This window comes from Hyperoodon ampullatus, assembly GCF_949752795.1.
Source record: "Hyperoodon ampullatus genome assembly, chromosome: 6".
NCBI classification, from domain to species: domain Eukaryota; kingdom Metazoa; phylum Chordata; class Mammalia; order Artiodactyla; family Ziphiidae; genus Hyperoodon; species Hyperoodon ampullatus.
In genome coordinates, this window is record NC_136919.1 from 64,258,712 (window position 1) to 64,277,474 (window position 18,763).

Below are 18,763 nucleotides of genomic sequence, written 5' to 3' on the forward strand. Positions count from 1 at the left end.
TAAGGACCCTCATAAATACATTGTACCCACCCAGATAATCTAGGGACATCTTCCCATCTCAAGATCCTTACCTTAATCACATCTGTAAAGTCTCTTTTGCCATGTAAGGCATTCACAGGTTCCAGGAATTAGGATATGACATCTTTGGGAGATGGAGGGCGTGGGCCATTATTTTTTTCCTACCAAAGAACGTGCTACACAAATGAGTTCCTGGAGAGCATGGTTGGTACCTTCCTCCATTTTTCATCACCTGATCCTAGCACAGTTATTGCTTGTACCTAGAAGGCACTCAGAAAACTAATAATTGCTTTAGTCAAAAAAAAATTTATTTTGTGTCTACTATAAGACACTTTAGATGAAAATTAGAGGGTGTGGCTCTGTCATGGAGCACTCAGTAGGAAAGTCCCAAATGACTTTCTTTGGGAGCACTCAGCATCCTGGATTAGGAAGCAGTCTCTAAGGATGTGTCTGCCTGTTCATGCAGCCACTCAGTCACCCATTCCCTCATTCGTTCATTTGATAATACTTGTTGAGTCCTCACTTTATCCAGGTGATTCATAGGACTGGTCATACATACTGCAGCCCCAGAGCTGACTGATGTGTGTGTGTGTGTGTGTGTGTGTGTGTGTGCGCGCGCGCGTGTGTTTCATAGGACTGGTCATACATACTGCAGCCCCAGAGCTGACTGGTGTGTGTGTGTGTGTGTGTGTGTGTGCGCGCGCGTGTCTTGGGGAGTACTAGGAGTCTGGAAGCATATGGTGGTGGACAAAACACAGTTCTTGTTCTCAAAGACCTTACATTCTAGTGTGGGGAAGGAGAGAGTACATGCAAAAAATATGTATCAACTGATGATATGAGGAGAAATAAACCAGGGTAAGGGCAGCATGTTCCAGGTGTGCTATGTAAGGAGTCCTCTTGCCATTTGGTTGGAGACCAAAAAGAACTGGGGAATCGAAACTTATGAACATTCAGGAGATGAACATTTCAGAAAGAGGAAATGAGTGAGAAGTGCAAAGATTCTGAGGTAAGGACTTGCATAGACTTTGAGATTTTTAAAGAATAGTAAGGATGTAAATGAGGCTCACAATGAGAGAGGGTGGAGAATGGTATGAGATGAAGTCAGACAGGTAGGAAGATGGCAGATTGCATAGGATTTTGTAGTCTGTGCTAAAGAGTTGGGTTGTGCTTAGAGATGGAAGTACATTAAAGGGTTGGTACAGAGGCTGGCCAAAAATCTGACTTGTTTCTTAAAAGATTACTGTTTGCTATGTTGAATATTAACTGTGGGAACGTAAGGGGTGGAAGCCAGGAAACAAGACAGGGCTATTGAAATAGTCCCAGGAAGAAGTGACACTGACTTGATTAGAGTGGTAACAGGGGTACTGTGAAAATCTATAGCTCATTCTGGATATATTTCTAAGGTAGAACACATATGATTTACATGACAGATTGGATATGGTGGATGTGGTGTGAGAGTGAGCACTTAAGAAATGACTTCAAGGATTGGGGCTGAGGATTAGAGCCATCCTTCACCGAACTGGGGAAGATTACAGAACAAGAGCAAAATTTCAGTTTTGGTTATGTTTAGACTGAGATGCTTATCAGACATCAAGTAGAGATGCCGTGGGGTCAGATAGATTCAGGAGGCTAGAGTGCAGGGGAGAGACTGAGCCTAGAGATATACTTTGAGGAATCTCAGCATGTAGATGACATTTAAAGCTGTGGAACTGGATGAAATCCCCAGGGGAATAATTTCAGAAAAGAAGTGGTGCCAGAATTGAACCAAGAGACACTCTTGTGTGTGGATGTCAGGAGTACGAAGAGAAGCCGCAACAGAGTTATGCTAACAAGCAGGCAGTGGGGAATGCGGGAATCCAAGAGAGAGGGATGTCCTGGAAGCCAAATGAGACAGTCTTTCAAGAAAGCAGTGATCGGGGCTTCCCTGTTGGCACAGTGGTTAAGAATCCGCCTGCCAATGCAGGGGACACGGGTTCGAGCCCTGGTCCGGGAGGATCCCACATGCCGTGGAGCAACCAAGCCCGTGCACCACAACTACTGAGGCTGCGCTCTAGAGCCTGCGAGCCACAACTACTGAAGCCCGTGCTCTAGAGCCCGTGCTCCGCAATAAGAGAAGCCACCGCAGTGAGAAGCCCGCACACTGCAACGAAGAGTAGCCCCCTCTCGCCACAACTAGAGAAAGCCCACGCGCAGCAACGAAGACCCAACACAGCCAAAAAATAAAGAAATAAAATAAATTAAAAAAAAAAGAAAGCAATGATCAAATGTGTTAACTGCTGCTGAGATATGAATGAGATGAGGACCTCAAAATAACCATTTATTTGGGCATCAAGGTGGTGATTGTATTTTGATGGGATTGGGTATCAAAATGCCTGATTGACATTATTCGTGGAGCTCCAAGTGTCTTTACAATTCACCTGGCAGCGAAGGATCATATTGCATTTCTAAAGGTTGGCAAATATCTAGAACTTGATGCTATGCAATTTGGGGCTGACATAGTATAAATACTGAAGTTTCTTTGAAGTTAAGACTTGTAAGTTGGTTATCTTGAGTTCCTTTATTTTCAAAACTCCAAAAATGTAATAGCTTTAAATTGTCTAAATTCCTTACCTCCAATTATTTTATCTTCTTCCCAGTATAAAACAGACAAGTCCGTAAAACAGAGAGGTTATTCAACTTTTTACCCCATTTCCTCGTGGTACTGACAGAGATCAAATATCACATGCTCCAGGTCATAGATTTGTTATGGGAATCTTTTAGTTGAAAATGCATTCATTCTCTTGAGACCAATGAATATGTCAATAGTTAGTGTTGTTGAGCTGCATATTCCCCTCCTCTTAGTAAAATCAACTATCAAAACATTGTTGGCTTATATGTTACTCCATATGTCTAAATTATAGACTCTATATTTGGTATCTTTTACCAAAAAAAATAGGAATAACTGTAAAGCGCATACAACAGTGAAATTTATAGAGCCAAAAAAAAGTTCTCAAGTGTTCTTCCAGTGTTCATTATAGGTCCCTTAAAATAAGATGCATGAATGAAAACTGTTCTACACATTTCACTCATGCTCGTTCATTTCCTTACTATAGGGAAGAAATTTATAGAGGGCGTAGGATGGACAGATAGCAGGGGAAGCTGATTGGTAAAAGGAGGGTGTGAAAGAAATTGGTCAGATTGAATTTACAATCTGAAACAGTGATCTGAGGACAGAAATCATCTTTCCTGTGCCTGGCTTATTCTAGACAAATCTCAGGGTTTGAAGAGTTAGAATTTAGCCTCGATGCCTCCTGTAGTCCTGCTGTCTGCTCACTTCTCTCTTGTTGGAAATGTTCTCCTCACAGTGCTACAGACATACAGTTACATATGTCATTACCCTCTGTTTGAAATTCTTCAGTCTTGGTTCTAAGGATGTTTTATCTACTAGATCCTAATGCATGCTCTTGGATTTTAATATGGTAAAAAAAAGTCTGTGCTACAAATTGCTTGGCTTAATTCCAGATTAAAACCAAACAAATAAAATAGCCAACCCACCAGCCTTTACTAAGTTTAAAATGAAAGTAAGTAGAAAGGGGGAAATATATGAGGAATAGCTGGCATGTGGCCAACTCCCTGATTTACCTATAAGCACATCACTGACTGGACATGTGATTTCAAGAAAGGGCTCAAAAAGCTCATATTAAAAAATGTAGGTCCTACTGATTTGGAAGAAAAGTGATTGGTCACTTTATTTTTGTCAGGGGTTAAGTTTGCTTTCTCATCCAAACGTTATTATTTAACTACTATAGGTACCAAGTTTTACTGTTAGATTAAGACAGGCTCATGTTTAAGTCCCAGCTTTGACACTTACTGGGAGATTTGACCCAGTTACCTACTTTCTATTTGTTTCATTTTCCTCAAACACAGAATGGAGACAATCCTGACATCATGAGATTGTTGTTGATGAGGATTTTATCAGCAATTTATGAAAAAGGACTACTGTAAAAAACCTACAGGGTCTATATTAATTGGAAATTGAATAATATATAACTTGGAAAGAACAAATTTGACAAGTATGCGATATGTATAATAAGGAAATCTGGGGGAAATCATTTCTTGAGTATAGGCATTTTAAAGTTACAAGTAGAAAGACTTTTTGATTCATATTGTCCAGTGTTTAGTGCAGAAACCTATATCATTACAAAGAACAGTTTGAAATCTCAATAAGATTCACTCACTAGGAATCATCAAGGTAAAAGAAATGTAGAGGGTTAATAATATTACATCAAAACTAAATGTTCAGTACGAGTGATATTTTCAGATGTCATTTCAGAAAATTAAGAGATTATTTACCCATCCCAGGATGAAAGGATCTATTAGACTATGAGACTTCTTAAGGGAATAGTGATTCTACTTCCCACTTTATCCACCCATCCATCCATCCATCCATCCATCCATCCATCGTGTGCATCTATGTCTTTATATATCCTAGAATTGTAAAATGTATGCAGTAAGCATCAACAAAATCTCAAAATACAATTAAATTTAGGACACCTTAACCTCTAATCACCTCCATACCTAATCTCAATTATTCTTTGAAATTTGGGAGAATCATATATATAATTACACAACTTAGTCTACAGCTTGAGTTAGAATCACTGACAACAAAATGCTGATCTATGAACAGCAAATTTAACTGAACAGATTGCTTAGAGTTGGGGCTTCCAAATGATTGTCATGAGAATTGTGTGACTACTGTATTATTGACTTCATGCTAGGGCATTGTGGCCTAGAAATAATGCCTAGCTTTGTCCCAAGCATTTTGTTCAACCTAACATACAAACAGTAATAAACCTCAGTGTCTTCTGGAAAATGAATCTTTGAAACATTTAAGAATACAAGCAACAAAATTAGCTACTATCAGACTTTGGTTTATTGTAAAATTTAGCAAAGTTTATCTTGTAATGCCTGACCCCTTGCCCTGAAAACAGAAGCAAAAACATAATTATTGCTTATTCTTTTCCCCCTACCTTATTTGTGCCACTGTGAAAGAAGGGAGAAAAATCACTGTAATAAATAAAAATAGAGACATAAGAGAGACAAAGATAAATCAGTCCAGGTGAGAAATACTAGGAGCAACAGAAATACCATCAAGCCGTCCAAAATAAGCTTCTTTTTAAAAGGTTGTCATATTAAAAAAAATCACACCAAAAATATAGCAGCGGAGAAGAGGGATAAATACAAGTTAATTGCACACCAATCCCATGCAAAAAACTGGGTCGTTAGCCAAAGCAGTAGTATTCAGAATCCAATTTGGGACGCTTGTGCAGTGTGTGTGAGTCCCCTATGACTGAGTTGTCACTGAACTGGTCCAAGTCTGACGGGGTCTGATGGCCTGGGACATCATCTGCCAAAGTGTCCAGGTAGCTCCCCACGGAGATGCCATCCAGCCCGTCGCTGCCATCGTGGAGGCTGTTGTAGCTGCCATATAAGGAGGTGCTCTGACTCTCCAGTAAGCTGCACAGGCTGCCGCTGAGACTGCTGCCTCGGCTGGTGATGGTGGCTTTCTCTTCAATCATCCACTTGATGGACTCAATGCTCTCATTGATCAGGAGCAACTGGCGCATGAGCCTGCCGTCTGTGGCTCTGAGGTTAACCTGCGGAGGACAGGGGGAGAGGAGAGACCTGCCTGTTATTCTGTGTTCTTTTTTTTTTTTGCGGTACGCGGGCCTCTCACTGTTGTGCCCTCTCCCGTTGCGGAGCACAGGCTCCGGACACGCAGGCTCAGCAGCCATGGCTCACGGGCCCAGCTGCTCCGTGGCATGTGGGATCCTCCCAGACCGGGGCACGAACCCGTGTCCCCTGCATCGCAGGCGGACTCTCAACCACTGCGCCACCAGGGAAACCCTATTCTGTGTTCTTGAAAGACCCAAAAGGCATTTAAATTCTGTCTTCTGCAGTCCATGATTTTAAATTCATAGAATAAAATACAAATTCACTTGAGTGCAGGATCTTTTTGAAAACTGCTGACAAATGGTAGAAGTCTTGATCAAAGAACTCACTTCCTGTCAGCCCCCTCAGGCTCCAAAAGCACGATAAAACTCTACCTGCATCCCTGACCCTAACCGAGCTGCCTGGAAATAACCTATTGAATGTCAGATTCTGTCAAGAAACTTATTCTCTCTTTGGCCAGATTAATAGTTTATCCATGTTAATTGAGAATATGTGTGTGGATATTGAGAGGTGGGGAGAAGAGGCATGTATAAATTAAGGAATCATCATCGTCATTGCAGCAGCTCCTATTTTTTGAGTGATGATGTGGCAAGCACCATTACAAAACCTCAACACTCATTACATTATAACAGTAACCCTGTGCCATAGGTATTATTATTTTTATCCCCATTTTATAGATGAAGAAACTGAAATCTACAAAAAAAAAGTTCAGAGTACAGAAAAGGTCTGCACTTTTTATGACTGTGTTGACAAATATATAATGCTGAATAATGCTTTTATTTTTAAGAAGAACCAAAGTGTTTTAATATTCCCTGAATCCAAAAGTGTGCTGATATACAAGGCCAGTCCACTCTACACAATGAATGTACAGATGTTTTCTGTAGATCTGATTATTTCCTTCAAATTTGTCTAGGGCAGTCCCAGTCAAAATTGGATATGAGACTCTGGGAAGGTTCTAGAACTCCCCAAAGTGCTTTCTAGGTGTATAGTCTTTTTGATGGTTTTAAGTTACTTCAGAGAAATCTGTCTTCTCAGCCACAAAGCAGAATTTCTTTGTAGGCCCTACAGTTCAATGGGAATATATGTTAACATCAAGGGTGTGGTTCTGGGGAAGGTGGGGAAAGGGAGGCTGCAAGAAGTCTCATGATAGCCCTTGTTCTTATTGGAACGGAAGAAATAAGGCTCCTACAAAAACGCCAGGGCCTGGACAGGGAGGCAGAGACAAATTTGGCCACCAGAGGTCCTAGGCACACTCATTATGGTTTGAAAGGGATTCCAGTTTCTTCTGTTGGGGTCTTTAACCCAAGAGGCTGGAGTTTGCTAATTCTCTCTTTAAGACCCAGGACTAATTCAGATTTGTGGGTTTCTAGAATTCTCAAAGGCACTCAGTCGTGAGTGACTCAAGCCATAAGGGAGAAAGAAGCCTATTGTCTTCAAATGTATGCATTCATATTGTAAAAATATTTCCTGGGTAGGAGTTAATCTATAACTGAAGGGGAACTTTGGATTGAGTGAATATGATAAACAGATATTGGGACAGATGGAATTTCTACAGTGACTTCAAAGATGTAAGATTATAGGTTGAAATGTGTGTGTGTGCATGTATATGCACACACATATGTATGTATGTATAAATCTAAAAAGCATGAAGTACAGTTTAAAAACCCTTAGTTTTGCTAGGGTATTAAATAAAGTAGCTTGGGTGACTACCTTATCTTCTCTGAGAAATGCACCAAAAATGCATAGGGGGGTCAGGAATGAAAATCATTTCTCTCTGAGGTATTCATGAGCAGAACTTAGTAAGTCTTGAGATGCTTTTCTATTTGTGGTGTTGTCTCAGTGACCTTGCAGTCATGTTGTGTGGGGGAAAGATACTTTTTTGGCCATCTTCATATTCAAATACTCCCCATACTCCATGAGTCATCAAGATACTGTTCAAATTACAAGCAATACAACAAATATTTACAAATCATCCACAATTTGCTTACATCCACTAAGGAGCCTAGAAAATAAATAGGAACCAAAGTCTTACAAAATTCTTCAGTTAGGCATCTGTAGCTGATAAAACTTGCTGTGCCCATTGTAGGCATGGTGCAATATAAGTGTGACCATTTCCCGACAGCTCCGCAAATGAACCACAGCTGCATTTATTCACATCCCCACCCTGTACTGTGAAAATGTTCCCGCGCGTGCCCAGCTCTGGGCGTGGTCCCTGTTACTGTCCTCACTTGAAATACTTGACTCTCTTGCTCTCCAGATCCTCCTCATTCTTGAAGTCCTACTTCTCCCATCATGCACCACTTGCTGATTCTAGCCTCTTCTGTTGGCCCGCTTAACCTCTCCCTCCTTTTAGTTTGTATCTAACAGTATACCTTAATTTTGTACACTTATGTTGCTACCTATTATTGTGTCTTCCCACTGGTTCTTCAGGTAAGCTTTCAGTTCCTTAAAGAAGCCATGTCTTACATTTCGTACATCTCTTAAGGTCTGTCTTAAGCATGGATTGCTTTTTTTTTTTTTGGAAATAATCATAATTTTAGGATCTGAGAAAGTTCAGCTCTTGAGACAACAATAATACACATTCCCGGCAACTATGTCAAATGGGGGTTAAAACATACTTAGGATAGTTTTTTTCCAGCAGTTTTTGTCTGAGCTACACAGTGGCTGCATCACATAAAAATTGTTCAGTTTTGTTGAGCAATATGAATGAGAGGGGAGTAGACGCTGAAGTAACAAAAGCTTCCTTTGACCATGGATGATTTATTGAAATAAAAAAAAAATTCTTTTCTTCTGAAAGCAAACATTCACAGGCCATTGAACCACTGTTAGAGGAAAAATGACGAAAGCAAGTCACTTAGAATGTGTTGATCTGGCTGATAATGATTACAGACTTAACTGTGTCTAACCCTGTGTCCTCCTGGGGAGAGAGTAAACAGCTTCCCACCGTGGGAGCCCACGGCTTCCTGCCCATTACCTGGCGCTCCAGGCCACTTCACACTGCTTTCTCCTGGAACTAAGGTGCGATTATGCTACTGCTGATGAACCTTCAAAGTAGGAACAATTCACCACAGGACTAAATCACAGCGTGGCTTCTGTCTCCAGTAGCTGCCCTGCCTTTCCTCACTGTTGCTATGTCAGTCCTTAGGAAGTCTGGCCATCCATTGGAGATGCATGAGGGAAGGGATGTGGGAACAGATGTATATGTATGACTGATTCACTTTGTTATAAAGCAGAAACTAATAAAAAAAAAAAAAAAAAAAAGACAGTAGACTTGCCCCTTGGGCAGAAATATGTGTGGTTTTCTCACTTGAGGTCATGTAAGATCCCAGGGCTTTACTCTGAGGATATGGGGAGTTGGGAGGCCCTCCTCATTGTCTGAGGTTAAGTGACCCCTCCTTGGAGAGCCCCTTCCTGATCAATCATGGTATCCAATCCCCATGCTTAGTTGTACACAACATTTCTATGTTTTTATGTTCCCTCATAATACTTCGGACTCGTGGAAATCATCCTGCTGATTATTGTTTACTTATTATTTTCTGTGTCCCACATGAGCTTGTAAGCATCCCAGTGAAGGGGACTTGGTCTGTCCTGTTCACCACTCTGTGCCCAAGACCTTACAAGAGTGCTTGGCACATAGTAGGTATACAATTAGTATTTGTCCAAGGGCTGAATGATTGCTTCGGGCTGAACCATCTGTCAGGAACGCCCCTCCCTTGGGTTTTGCTGTGATATGATACTTGAAGGGAAAGAATAAGGTAACTTCAGGAAAGAGCTTTGCAGTATTGAAGCAAATCCAGCCTGAAATCCCATTCCCATTTATTCACAGAATTCAAACACTGAATAACTGGGGCAAGGTTATTCCTGGCTTAAATGTACAGATCACAAGATAGTATCTCTGAAAGGAAGTGGACTTCATGGGGTGAATCACACTCCAAACATTACTCTGTTTGTTCCGAGGTAATAAGTGATACTAGCACAGCACAGTTGTTCTGTGAACGCTTGGTGAAAAAAGTTAAAGGGAACAAACAAATAGGACATTACCAAAAAAAAAAAATTGTTTTGTAAGGTTTTCATTCATTGATCCAAAGAGAGGTCAGTGTCCTTTCCTCTTTTCCTCTTCACTTGTCCACTCTGGCCATTGCAGTTATTGCAATGCAATCCGTCTTTGTACTTCATAAGTCTCTCATGCTTTAGGATTGTAGCCTAACAGGTCTCTCAACTCCAGACTGAATGAAGCCTGAAATTTCATGTCATTTTTGAACAAGCAGTGAACTGGGTCTAGGGTAGAAATTGAAATGGGGGGTCTTGAAAGAGCAAATATTCTTTTTTTCTTTTTAATTGGAGTAAAATCACTTTACAACGTTGTGTTAGTCTCTGCTGTACAGTGAAATGAATCAGCTATATGTACACCTATATCCCCGTCCTCTTGGACCTCCCTCCCACCCCCCACCCCATCCCACCTATCTAGGTCATCCCAGAGGACCGAGCTGAGCTCCCTGTGCTATACAGCAGGCTCCCACTGCTATCTGTCTTACACACGGTAGTGTACTTATGTCAAACCTAATCTCCCAGTTCGTCCCACCCTCCCCTTACCCCTCTGTGTCCACACGTCCGTTCTCTACATCTTCATCTCTATTCCTGCCCTACAAATAGGTTCATCTGTACCATTTTTCTAGATTCCACATATATGCGTTAGTATACGATACTTGTTTTTCTCTTTCTGGCTTACTTCCCTGTGTATAACAAACTCGAGGTCCATCCACATCTCTACAAATGACCCAGTCTCATTCCTTTTTATGGCTGAGTAATATTCCATTGTATATATGTGCCACATCTTCTTTATCCATTCATCTATCATTGGACATTTAGGTTGTTTCCATGTCCTGGCTATTGTAAATAGTGCTGCAATGAACATTGGGGTACATGTGTCCTTTTTTTTTTTTTTTTTTTTTTTTTTTTGCGGTACGCGGGCCTCTCACTGCTGTGGCCTCTCCCATTGCAGAGCACAGGCTCCGGACGCGCAGGCCCAGCGACCATGGCTCACGGGCCCAGCCGCTCCATGGCATGTGGGATCCTCCCGGACCAGGGCACGAACGCGTGTCCCCTGCACCGGCAGGCAGACTCTCAACCACTGCGCCACCAGGGAAGCCCCCATGTGTCCTTTTGAGTTATGGTTTTCTCAGGGTATATGCCCAGTACTTTGGGATTGCTGGGTCATATGGTAGTTCTATCTGTAGTTTTTTAAGGAACCTCCATACTGTTCTCCATAGTGGCTGTATCAATTTACATTCCCACCAACAGTGCAAGTGGGTTCCCTTTTCTCCACACCCTCTCCAGCATTTATTGTTTGTAGATTTTGTGAGGATGGCCATTCTGACTGCTGTGAGGTGATATCTCATTGTAGTTTTGATTTGCATTTCTCTAATAATTAGTGATGTTGAGCATCTTTTCATGTGCCTCTTGGCCATCTGTATGTCTTCTTTGGTGAAATGTCTATTTAGGTCTTCTGCCCAATTTTTAATTGGGTTGTTTGTTTTTTTGATATTGAGCTCCATGAGCTGTTTGTATATTTTGGAGATTAATCCTTTGCTGCTTTGTTTGCAAATATTTTCTCCCATTCTGAGGGTTGTCTTTTTGTCTTCTTTATGGTTTCCTTTGCTGTGCAAAAGCTTTTAAGTTTCATTAGGAACCATTTGTTTATTTTTGTTTTTATTTTCATTACTCTAGGAGGTGGGTCAGAAAAGATCTTGCAAATATTCTTAATAATAAACTTTTCCAGATCTATGTTTTTGTCCAGACTATCATTTTAATACTGTAAGAATACAAAGGTTATGAATTGGGTCAGTGGAATCCAAGAAAGAGAGAAGGTGGTCACATTTTCATTTAATTAGGGAGTTACCAACTAAGTTGACTTCTTTGGTGATGGTGTGAGGAACACAGGACAGGGCTCTGGCCTGCCACTGCCACCATCTACCTGTTGACCTTTGGGCAAGGTGGCTTGGCATATACAACTTCCATATACATGAAGAAGAATCCTGGGGGTTTATTCTGAGCTCCAGTGAGCCACAGGATCCAGTGAATGTAGGAAAGCAGTCTGTGAACAAAGACTAATTTCTGCCCAATAATGAAGATTTAATTCAACTGAGGAATCCACCTAGCACTTTTGTCTGCTTTTTATATTGAGGTTTCATTGAAAATGTTATTTGCTAAGAAGATTCTGTAGATCAGATTGTCTCAGGATTACTCTTCATTCTAACAGTCTCTGATTGTTTGTCATTCCTTTGGCCATTTGATTACAAAATTGTTTCCATGACTAGAGAACCATGCAAGCTCTACAGGAGACAGACCAATCAATTTGCTGCTCCATCTCCAGCAGATCACTTAGCTAGTAAAAAACTCATGGCTAAAGTTTGAGCTCTCTGTGAATTTTAATCACCTTATCAGAAATTGTGTGGTAATAGTAATTTTAGCTTCTGCCATTTGAGTTTCACTAAAAATCGTATTTGTGTCTGCTCCAAGATAAACATACATATCATCTTTAATAGGTCTATATATTAACTGAAATGTGCACATGAGTTGCTGGATGTATCTGCCAAATAGGGACATTGCTCACTCCACCTTGTCATCATGCAGGCTTGCACAGCGCCGTGTGTTCATCTTTCTCACAAAGCTCTCCTGCACCATTTTTATCCTTTTATTTATGGGAATTGACTAATCAGATGAAAGCAAGCCATCTCCCAATTATAAATCCCTACAATAAAATCCACAGTATCCGTGACCCAAATCCCAAATGTCCAGAAAGCTGTTATATGAATTAGAAGAAAGACTACTTTGCAAGCAAGTTCATAATCATGCACATGAAGAAAGGAAAATAAATAAGATTTACCTTTTAATGTGATGCTCTAATCCTAGTGTGTAAGTAGAAGAAACCAATCAGCATTTTTTCAAATTTGTAGTTAATGGGAGGCCTCTTTTCTAGCCATATTTATTTCTAAATATACAAAAAAAAAAATCAAAAGCATCTATGTGGGGCTTCCCTGGTGGTGCGGTGGTTGGGGGTCCACCTGCCGATGCAGGGGATGCGGGTTCGTGCCCCGGTCCGGGAGGATCCCACATGCCGCGGAGCGGCTGGGCCCGTGAGCCATGGCCGCTGAGCCTGCGCGACCGGAGCCTGTGCTCCGCAACGGGAGAGGCCACAGCGGTAAGAGGCCCGCGTACCGCAAAAAAAAAAAAAAAAAAAAAAAAAAAGCATCTATGTGTACTCATTTAAAGAGCTGTTGTAAGGGTGCTTAGAATATTGTTTTTCCAGTAGTTTATCCCAGTAGATTATCTGGATGTTCCCTTTATATAACCTCCTCGTGTCTAAATTTGCTCCCTCTTCAAATTTGCCAAATCCTCATCGTCAGTTTGATGAATACAGAAGATTTTCTGCCTACTCATCCTTAAAATTTCCAGCAGTTTTATTAATAGCTGTAATTCTAAAGCACTCCTCTAGCTGTTCTCTCAGAGGACCCATAAGGATATCACTGTCTCTTTACAGTCTGAGAAGACACTCTACAATATTTGCACCCACTATTTTTGGTTTAGAGTGCTTTAGGAGAAGAGCCTGTAGCATTTACAAGTCAGTGTTATTCTGCCAAAGCTTTCCTCTGCTTTCTTAGCCAGTTCAAAATTTACAACAGAGTTTGTTTTGAATTGGGCAACAAAGGATTCCATTTTTATATCATTCAGCTTTGTCTTCCTCCATTCGAGTTGTTTTTATGTGGAATTGAACATTAACTAAAACAGTTCACTTTTTTCTTAAAGCCTCACAGAAGAGTAATTTCCCCAAAGACTAAACTACTACATAAAAACACTATCATCAGCACAGCTGACCAATTGATGTTGTTTTGATAAATTAGAAAGCTGCATCTGGTTTATTTGAAAGGGGCACATGTGACTCCCCTGAATCTTAAACATAAATTCCTGCCACCAGGCCTGCTCATGAGATCTGTATAGTGTCTGCTGGTGAGTCCTCTGATTACCAAAGTAAGACAGAGAGCTTTTCAGCCTTATTCGGTCAGGTTTTAGGTCCAGTTGATACTTAGATGCCTATGACGTCAATTCCTTTTCCATATCCTAGTACAGTGAAAATTGTTTTCCTGAGAGCTTTTAATATGTATATGCAAAGTGTAGTTTTGGCTAATGTAAGAGACTGTAAATCACCTGAGCTGAAATTCATTTGGAATGATGTCACTAAAACATGGACTCCCCACATTTGTAGCAGAGCACAGACCAGCCAAGAAGTGTTTCCACTAACTTATAATAAATGTTCTCTCTGCATGTGCATTTTTTTAATTTAGAACTTAAAATGATATTTTTACGTGGAAGACTAGGATATGGTAATGTACCCCTCTATGATTTGTAGTGGCCATGTTTCCCTTGGGAGGGAAGGAGGCAGGGTAGTGTGCTGGTAGATGTTGAATAATTGGCTCCCTGGCAAAACTATGCACACAACGTACACATACACAAACATGCATACATGCATGTAGTAGAAACTGTTCTGATACAAAAGATGTGTAGCACACTCTTCACAAATAACACTAAAATATACAGTACCTTTTATTATAAATTCCATATACTGTAACTAATTGATTCTCAGAGACTGCTTTTGTTCATTTTTGTTGAATTCTTGTATGTACAGCAACTTGTGGTTTCAGTTTCAACCATAATTTAACAAATAGAATTGATCCTAATCCACTTACTCTTTTCTAAATAATTTTTCATCCTTAAATCTGATACGTGATCTGTTGTTAAAGTGTTTTTCACCCTAGTACAAATTATTTTCATTAAATTGAAGCCTGTTTCAGCCTTAGCACGAGTTACGTCTGAACTTTACTGGTTTGTCAGTTATGGGAGCAATTTTGCTGAACTGGATAGTAGTTTTTGACTGCGTGAAGAGTATTTACCAATTTTTTTGTGCTATTGATAATGTAATAGCTAAGGACATGACACACTTTTAAGCTGAATCTGTAGTATTAACATTTCCCTGTCTTGAGGACAATCAACAAAATTAAGTCAAGTTCTGATTTATAGCATTTTCCAATTTCTGTGCTGTAAATACTCCTACCATGGCCAGTTTCAAGCCACCAATGTGATGTCACTAAACAGGGTTGGTAAGAGATACTCAGTAGTACAGCATTACCTAGTGTGAAAACCCTGTAGATACAACAAATGTTTTAAATAACCTAAAAAAAAAAAATTAATCGTAAAATGTAGAAAATAATCACAAAGTGATGATTTTGAGTATTTGTTACCTTTGTTTTTTCATATAAATTATTAATTTGTAGGTTTATATACATACTTTAAGTTTTAGTTGTGACTGTGGTTAAAAACTAGTATGTAAAACTCCTAAAAATTTAACAAACATCTCCCACACCCAAGTAGGAGTCGGCTCCAGTTTACCACTGAAGGTATAGAATAGAGGCTTTCCCTAATCTACTATGTTTATAATAAGTAGATTAGAGATTTTCATTTTTCCCCTTAGGCCATTTTTTAATAGAGGATTAAAAGCTCAGTGGAATTTTATCTTTTCCCCTAAGAAGAATTTGAGGAAGACATAAAATATTTATACCAAAGTTATTAGTGTTTTTTTAATAGAAAGGTTTCAAATATTGAATGTACATTATTCTTTAAGCATCATTGAGATATAAAATGTATTTGGAAAGGGAATAATCAAGATGTCTAAAACTCACTTAAGTATTTGCATTTCTGTATTATAATTTTTGATAGTTTATTTCTAAAATATGCTGTGAACTTCTCTATCTTGGTAAACAGAAGGAAGTAAACCCAAGCAGAATCAAGTAGTAAGAGGCCACCACCATAAACAGAGTATTTCTAATTCAGAATTATTCAGCAATGCACTTAGGGGCTGTTGAGGGAATAGGACATTCGTCCTTTTTCCCCATGGTCCTGAACATCCCTCCTTGTACAAATGCTCAATCTTCTCTTTCAGTAATTACTGGATATTGATGTTAGATCTGTTTGTCACAGTCCTTTTGCTCCCTTTTTCTTCCTCAGTCCCTCAACTCTTTCTAATCTGCTATCTGCAGCCCAGTAGTCCTTCAGGAGCCCTACGTTTTTTCCTATTTGTTGAGTATGAGAGAACTGAGTTGCAAGGAAAATTAATCTTTGCAATTGTTAGAAAGTAACATTAACCAGTGAGTAAAATTAAGTGAGGAAGCAGCCTCTGCAACAGAATAAAGCACGTGGCCCTTGCTCCTTAGAGCAGTGCTTCTTGACATGTGGATCACCTTGGAATCCTGTTAAAATTCAGATTCTTGGGCTTCCCCGGTGGCACAGTGGTTGAGAGTCCGCCTGCCGATGCAGGGGACATGGGTTCGTGCCCCGGTCCAGGAAGATCCCACATGCCGCGGAGCGGCTTGGCCCGTGAGCCATGGCCGCTGAGCCTGCGCGTCCGGAGCCTGTGCTCTGCAACAGGAGAGGCCACAACAGTGAGAGGCCCGCGAACCGCAAAAAAAAAAAAAAAAAAAAAGAAAAAAAATTCAGATTCTCTTCACTAGTTCTGTGATCCTGCATTTCTAACAAGTTCCCAGTGGATGCCAATACAGGTGGGCAGCCTCTAAGATATCTCCCAATAAACCCCCTCTCTCCTGGGATCTACATCCTTGTGCAGTTCCCTGCCCTTGAGTGCAGACTGGACCTATTGACTAGTTTCTCAGGAATAGAATATGGCAAAGATGATGGGATGTCACTTCTGAGAAAAGATTACAAAAAGACTGTGCTTTCTGTCTTGGGTATACTCTCCCACTTGCTCTGAGGAGAGCCATCTGCCAGGCTGTGAACTGTCCTATTGTGAGATCTCCATGGTAAGGAACTGATATCTCAGGACAACAGCTAGCAAGGTGCTAGGACTGCCAAGCGCTACTGGCTATGTGAGTGAGCTTGGAAGCAGATGCTCCCTGAATAGGGCCTTGATGTGACAGCAGCCCCAACTGACGTGCTGATTGCAGACTTGGAAGAGACCCTAATCCAGAGTCACTCAGGTCTGTGCCCAGACTTCTGACTCATAGAAGCTGTGAGATAACACGTTTGTTGTTTACCTTGTTAAGTTTTGGAGTATTTGTTATGCAGTGGGGATAACTAATACACCAATGCTGTTGGTATATGGGCTACACTATGAGTAGCAAGGATCTAGATATCTTTCTACTTGTGAATGATTTTGGATGATAGATGCTGCACCGCCATGTCTGTGGAATGCTACACTATTGAGACATTGTTTTATAGTTTGAAAAAGGTAAAAAATTGAGTAAGTAGTTAAATGTTTATTGATGGAGACAAGAAATGTTCAAGGGACTCAAGGTCTTCATTGAGGCACCATTGGCATCTCCCATAGGACCACCTTTCTTCTGCCTAAGAAAAGATGGCTTATTACCCTCAAGGAGAAATGACAAGTGATATCTCTGGTATTTAGTGACACAGATGATGCTTTCAATAGATATCACTTATAAATAATACTCCCTATAATTTGATGGTCATAAAATGGAGGGTATAAGATAATAAATGTAAATAATAACATTCAGAGATAGTTAAAGAAATTAGAATACACTAAGATTAACTATACTAATATCTTTGAATTTCCAATATTGACAAATTCATTAAATTACACTCTTGCTTTTCAAAATTCTTCATTTCATTTGAAGAATTCACTTTAATTTGGCCTCACTAGGGGAAAGGAAGGAGGAGATTAGGTTAAGGATAAAACCTTTATTTATTGAGTGCCTCCTATGAGCCAGACTTTGTATTTCATATATTAACCCATTTTCTTTAGAAAGGGCCTTCTGTAGAATGGTCCTTTTGCATAGGAAATGTAACTGAGGCACTGGCATTTTTTTAGAACCATTCATTTTTTACCGAATGTTGATAATTCAGTAATATTTGGAATATTCCACTTTATGATGAAGATTAGTTTTCTTTTCTTTTTCATATGATGCCTAAACACTGGCTAAATATTTTCATTTGGGAAAATGTAGGTGGGGCTCTCCAGATGACGCAAGTTGGAGCAATGATCTCACACCCTGAAGAGCGGCCAGTGAGAAACACCTGCCATATTCCAACATTTACTGATCATACACTGACTTTTTTTATCTAGTGATTTTGTCTCATTAAAAAAAAAAAACAGCTTTAGGGATATTAATAAACATATCTGTCATTGATTAACTGCTACTTATATGCCATGCCTTAAATATTAACTTATCTAGTACATTTAATGTCATTATCACAACAAATCTGTGAAGCTGATTATTATTCTTATTGTGGTTCCAATCTGATATATAAAGAGCTTGGAAGTTATCACTCCTATCTTCCCAACAAGAAAGAAACTTAAACTGAAAATCAACAACTTCTCTCAGATCCCTCAGAGACTTGATGTCACAGGGTAAACTGCTGCCCCCAGGAGACAAAGAGGTGGATACAGAGGATCATAGCTTACCGAAAACAGATGCCCAGAAGCAGAAGGCCCATCTGGAGCCAATTATCAGTAGGAAGACTTAAAGTTGTTAATTGATGAGTGCTGGAGATTCAGTGTGGACTAGCTTGAGAGTTAAAAACTTCAGGGGGAGCCCCACACTTTCATGAGTTTTTCCTCCTGCAACCCCACCAGGCTCTCACTATCCCCAATGCTGCTGGCACAGCCAGGGGCGAAGTGAGCACTCTCAAATATGCCCAGAGCTCTCCGTTCTCCTTCACAAGGCCTGCTGTCCAGGGAAACTGTTTTACCAGAGCCTCACTGACTGGGGTTTTACCAAAGTCTAATAACTAACCTGGGGGAAGGAAAATGCCCAACTCAGGCTCCCGAAAAGACTGAGACCTAATCATGGACTACAGAATGCCTCTCCTTCCCTACACCTAACATCACATTGATAGGGCTCCTGCATAAGAAAAGGGATTACAGCTAAACGTACCACAGGCCTCAGGCTCTATTTGAGGAGTCTCTAGGAAAACCCAAAGACAACAGAATAGACATAAAAAAGAT

At 40.3% G+C, this 18,763-nt stretch overlaps 1 protein-coding gene across 1 annotated transcript in view; it reads right to left on the reverse strand.

Moving 5' to 3' along the window:
• Nucleotides 1-5,279: 5,279 nt before the first annotated feature.
• LURAP1L (leucine rich adaptor protein 1 like) overlaps nucleotides 5,280-18,763 on the reverse strand; it is a gene marked incomplete at both ends in the record, with an annotated part of 47,654 nt that continues 34,170 nt past the window's right edge. The window contains one exon of the mRNA XM_079706037.1: nucleotides 5,280-5,654. Within this exon, the coding sequence (XP_079562163.1) occupies nucleotides 5,280-5,654 (375 nt within the window). The remainder of the gene's footprint in view (nucleotides 5,655-18,763) is intronic.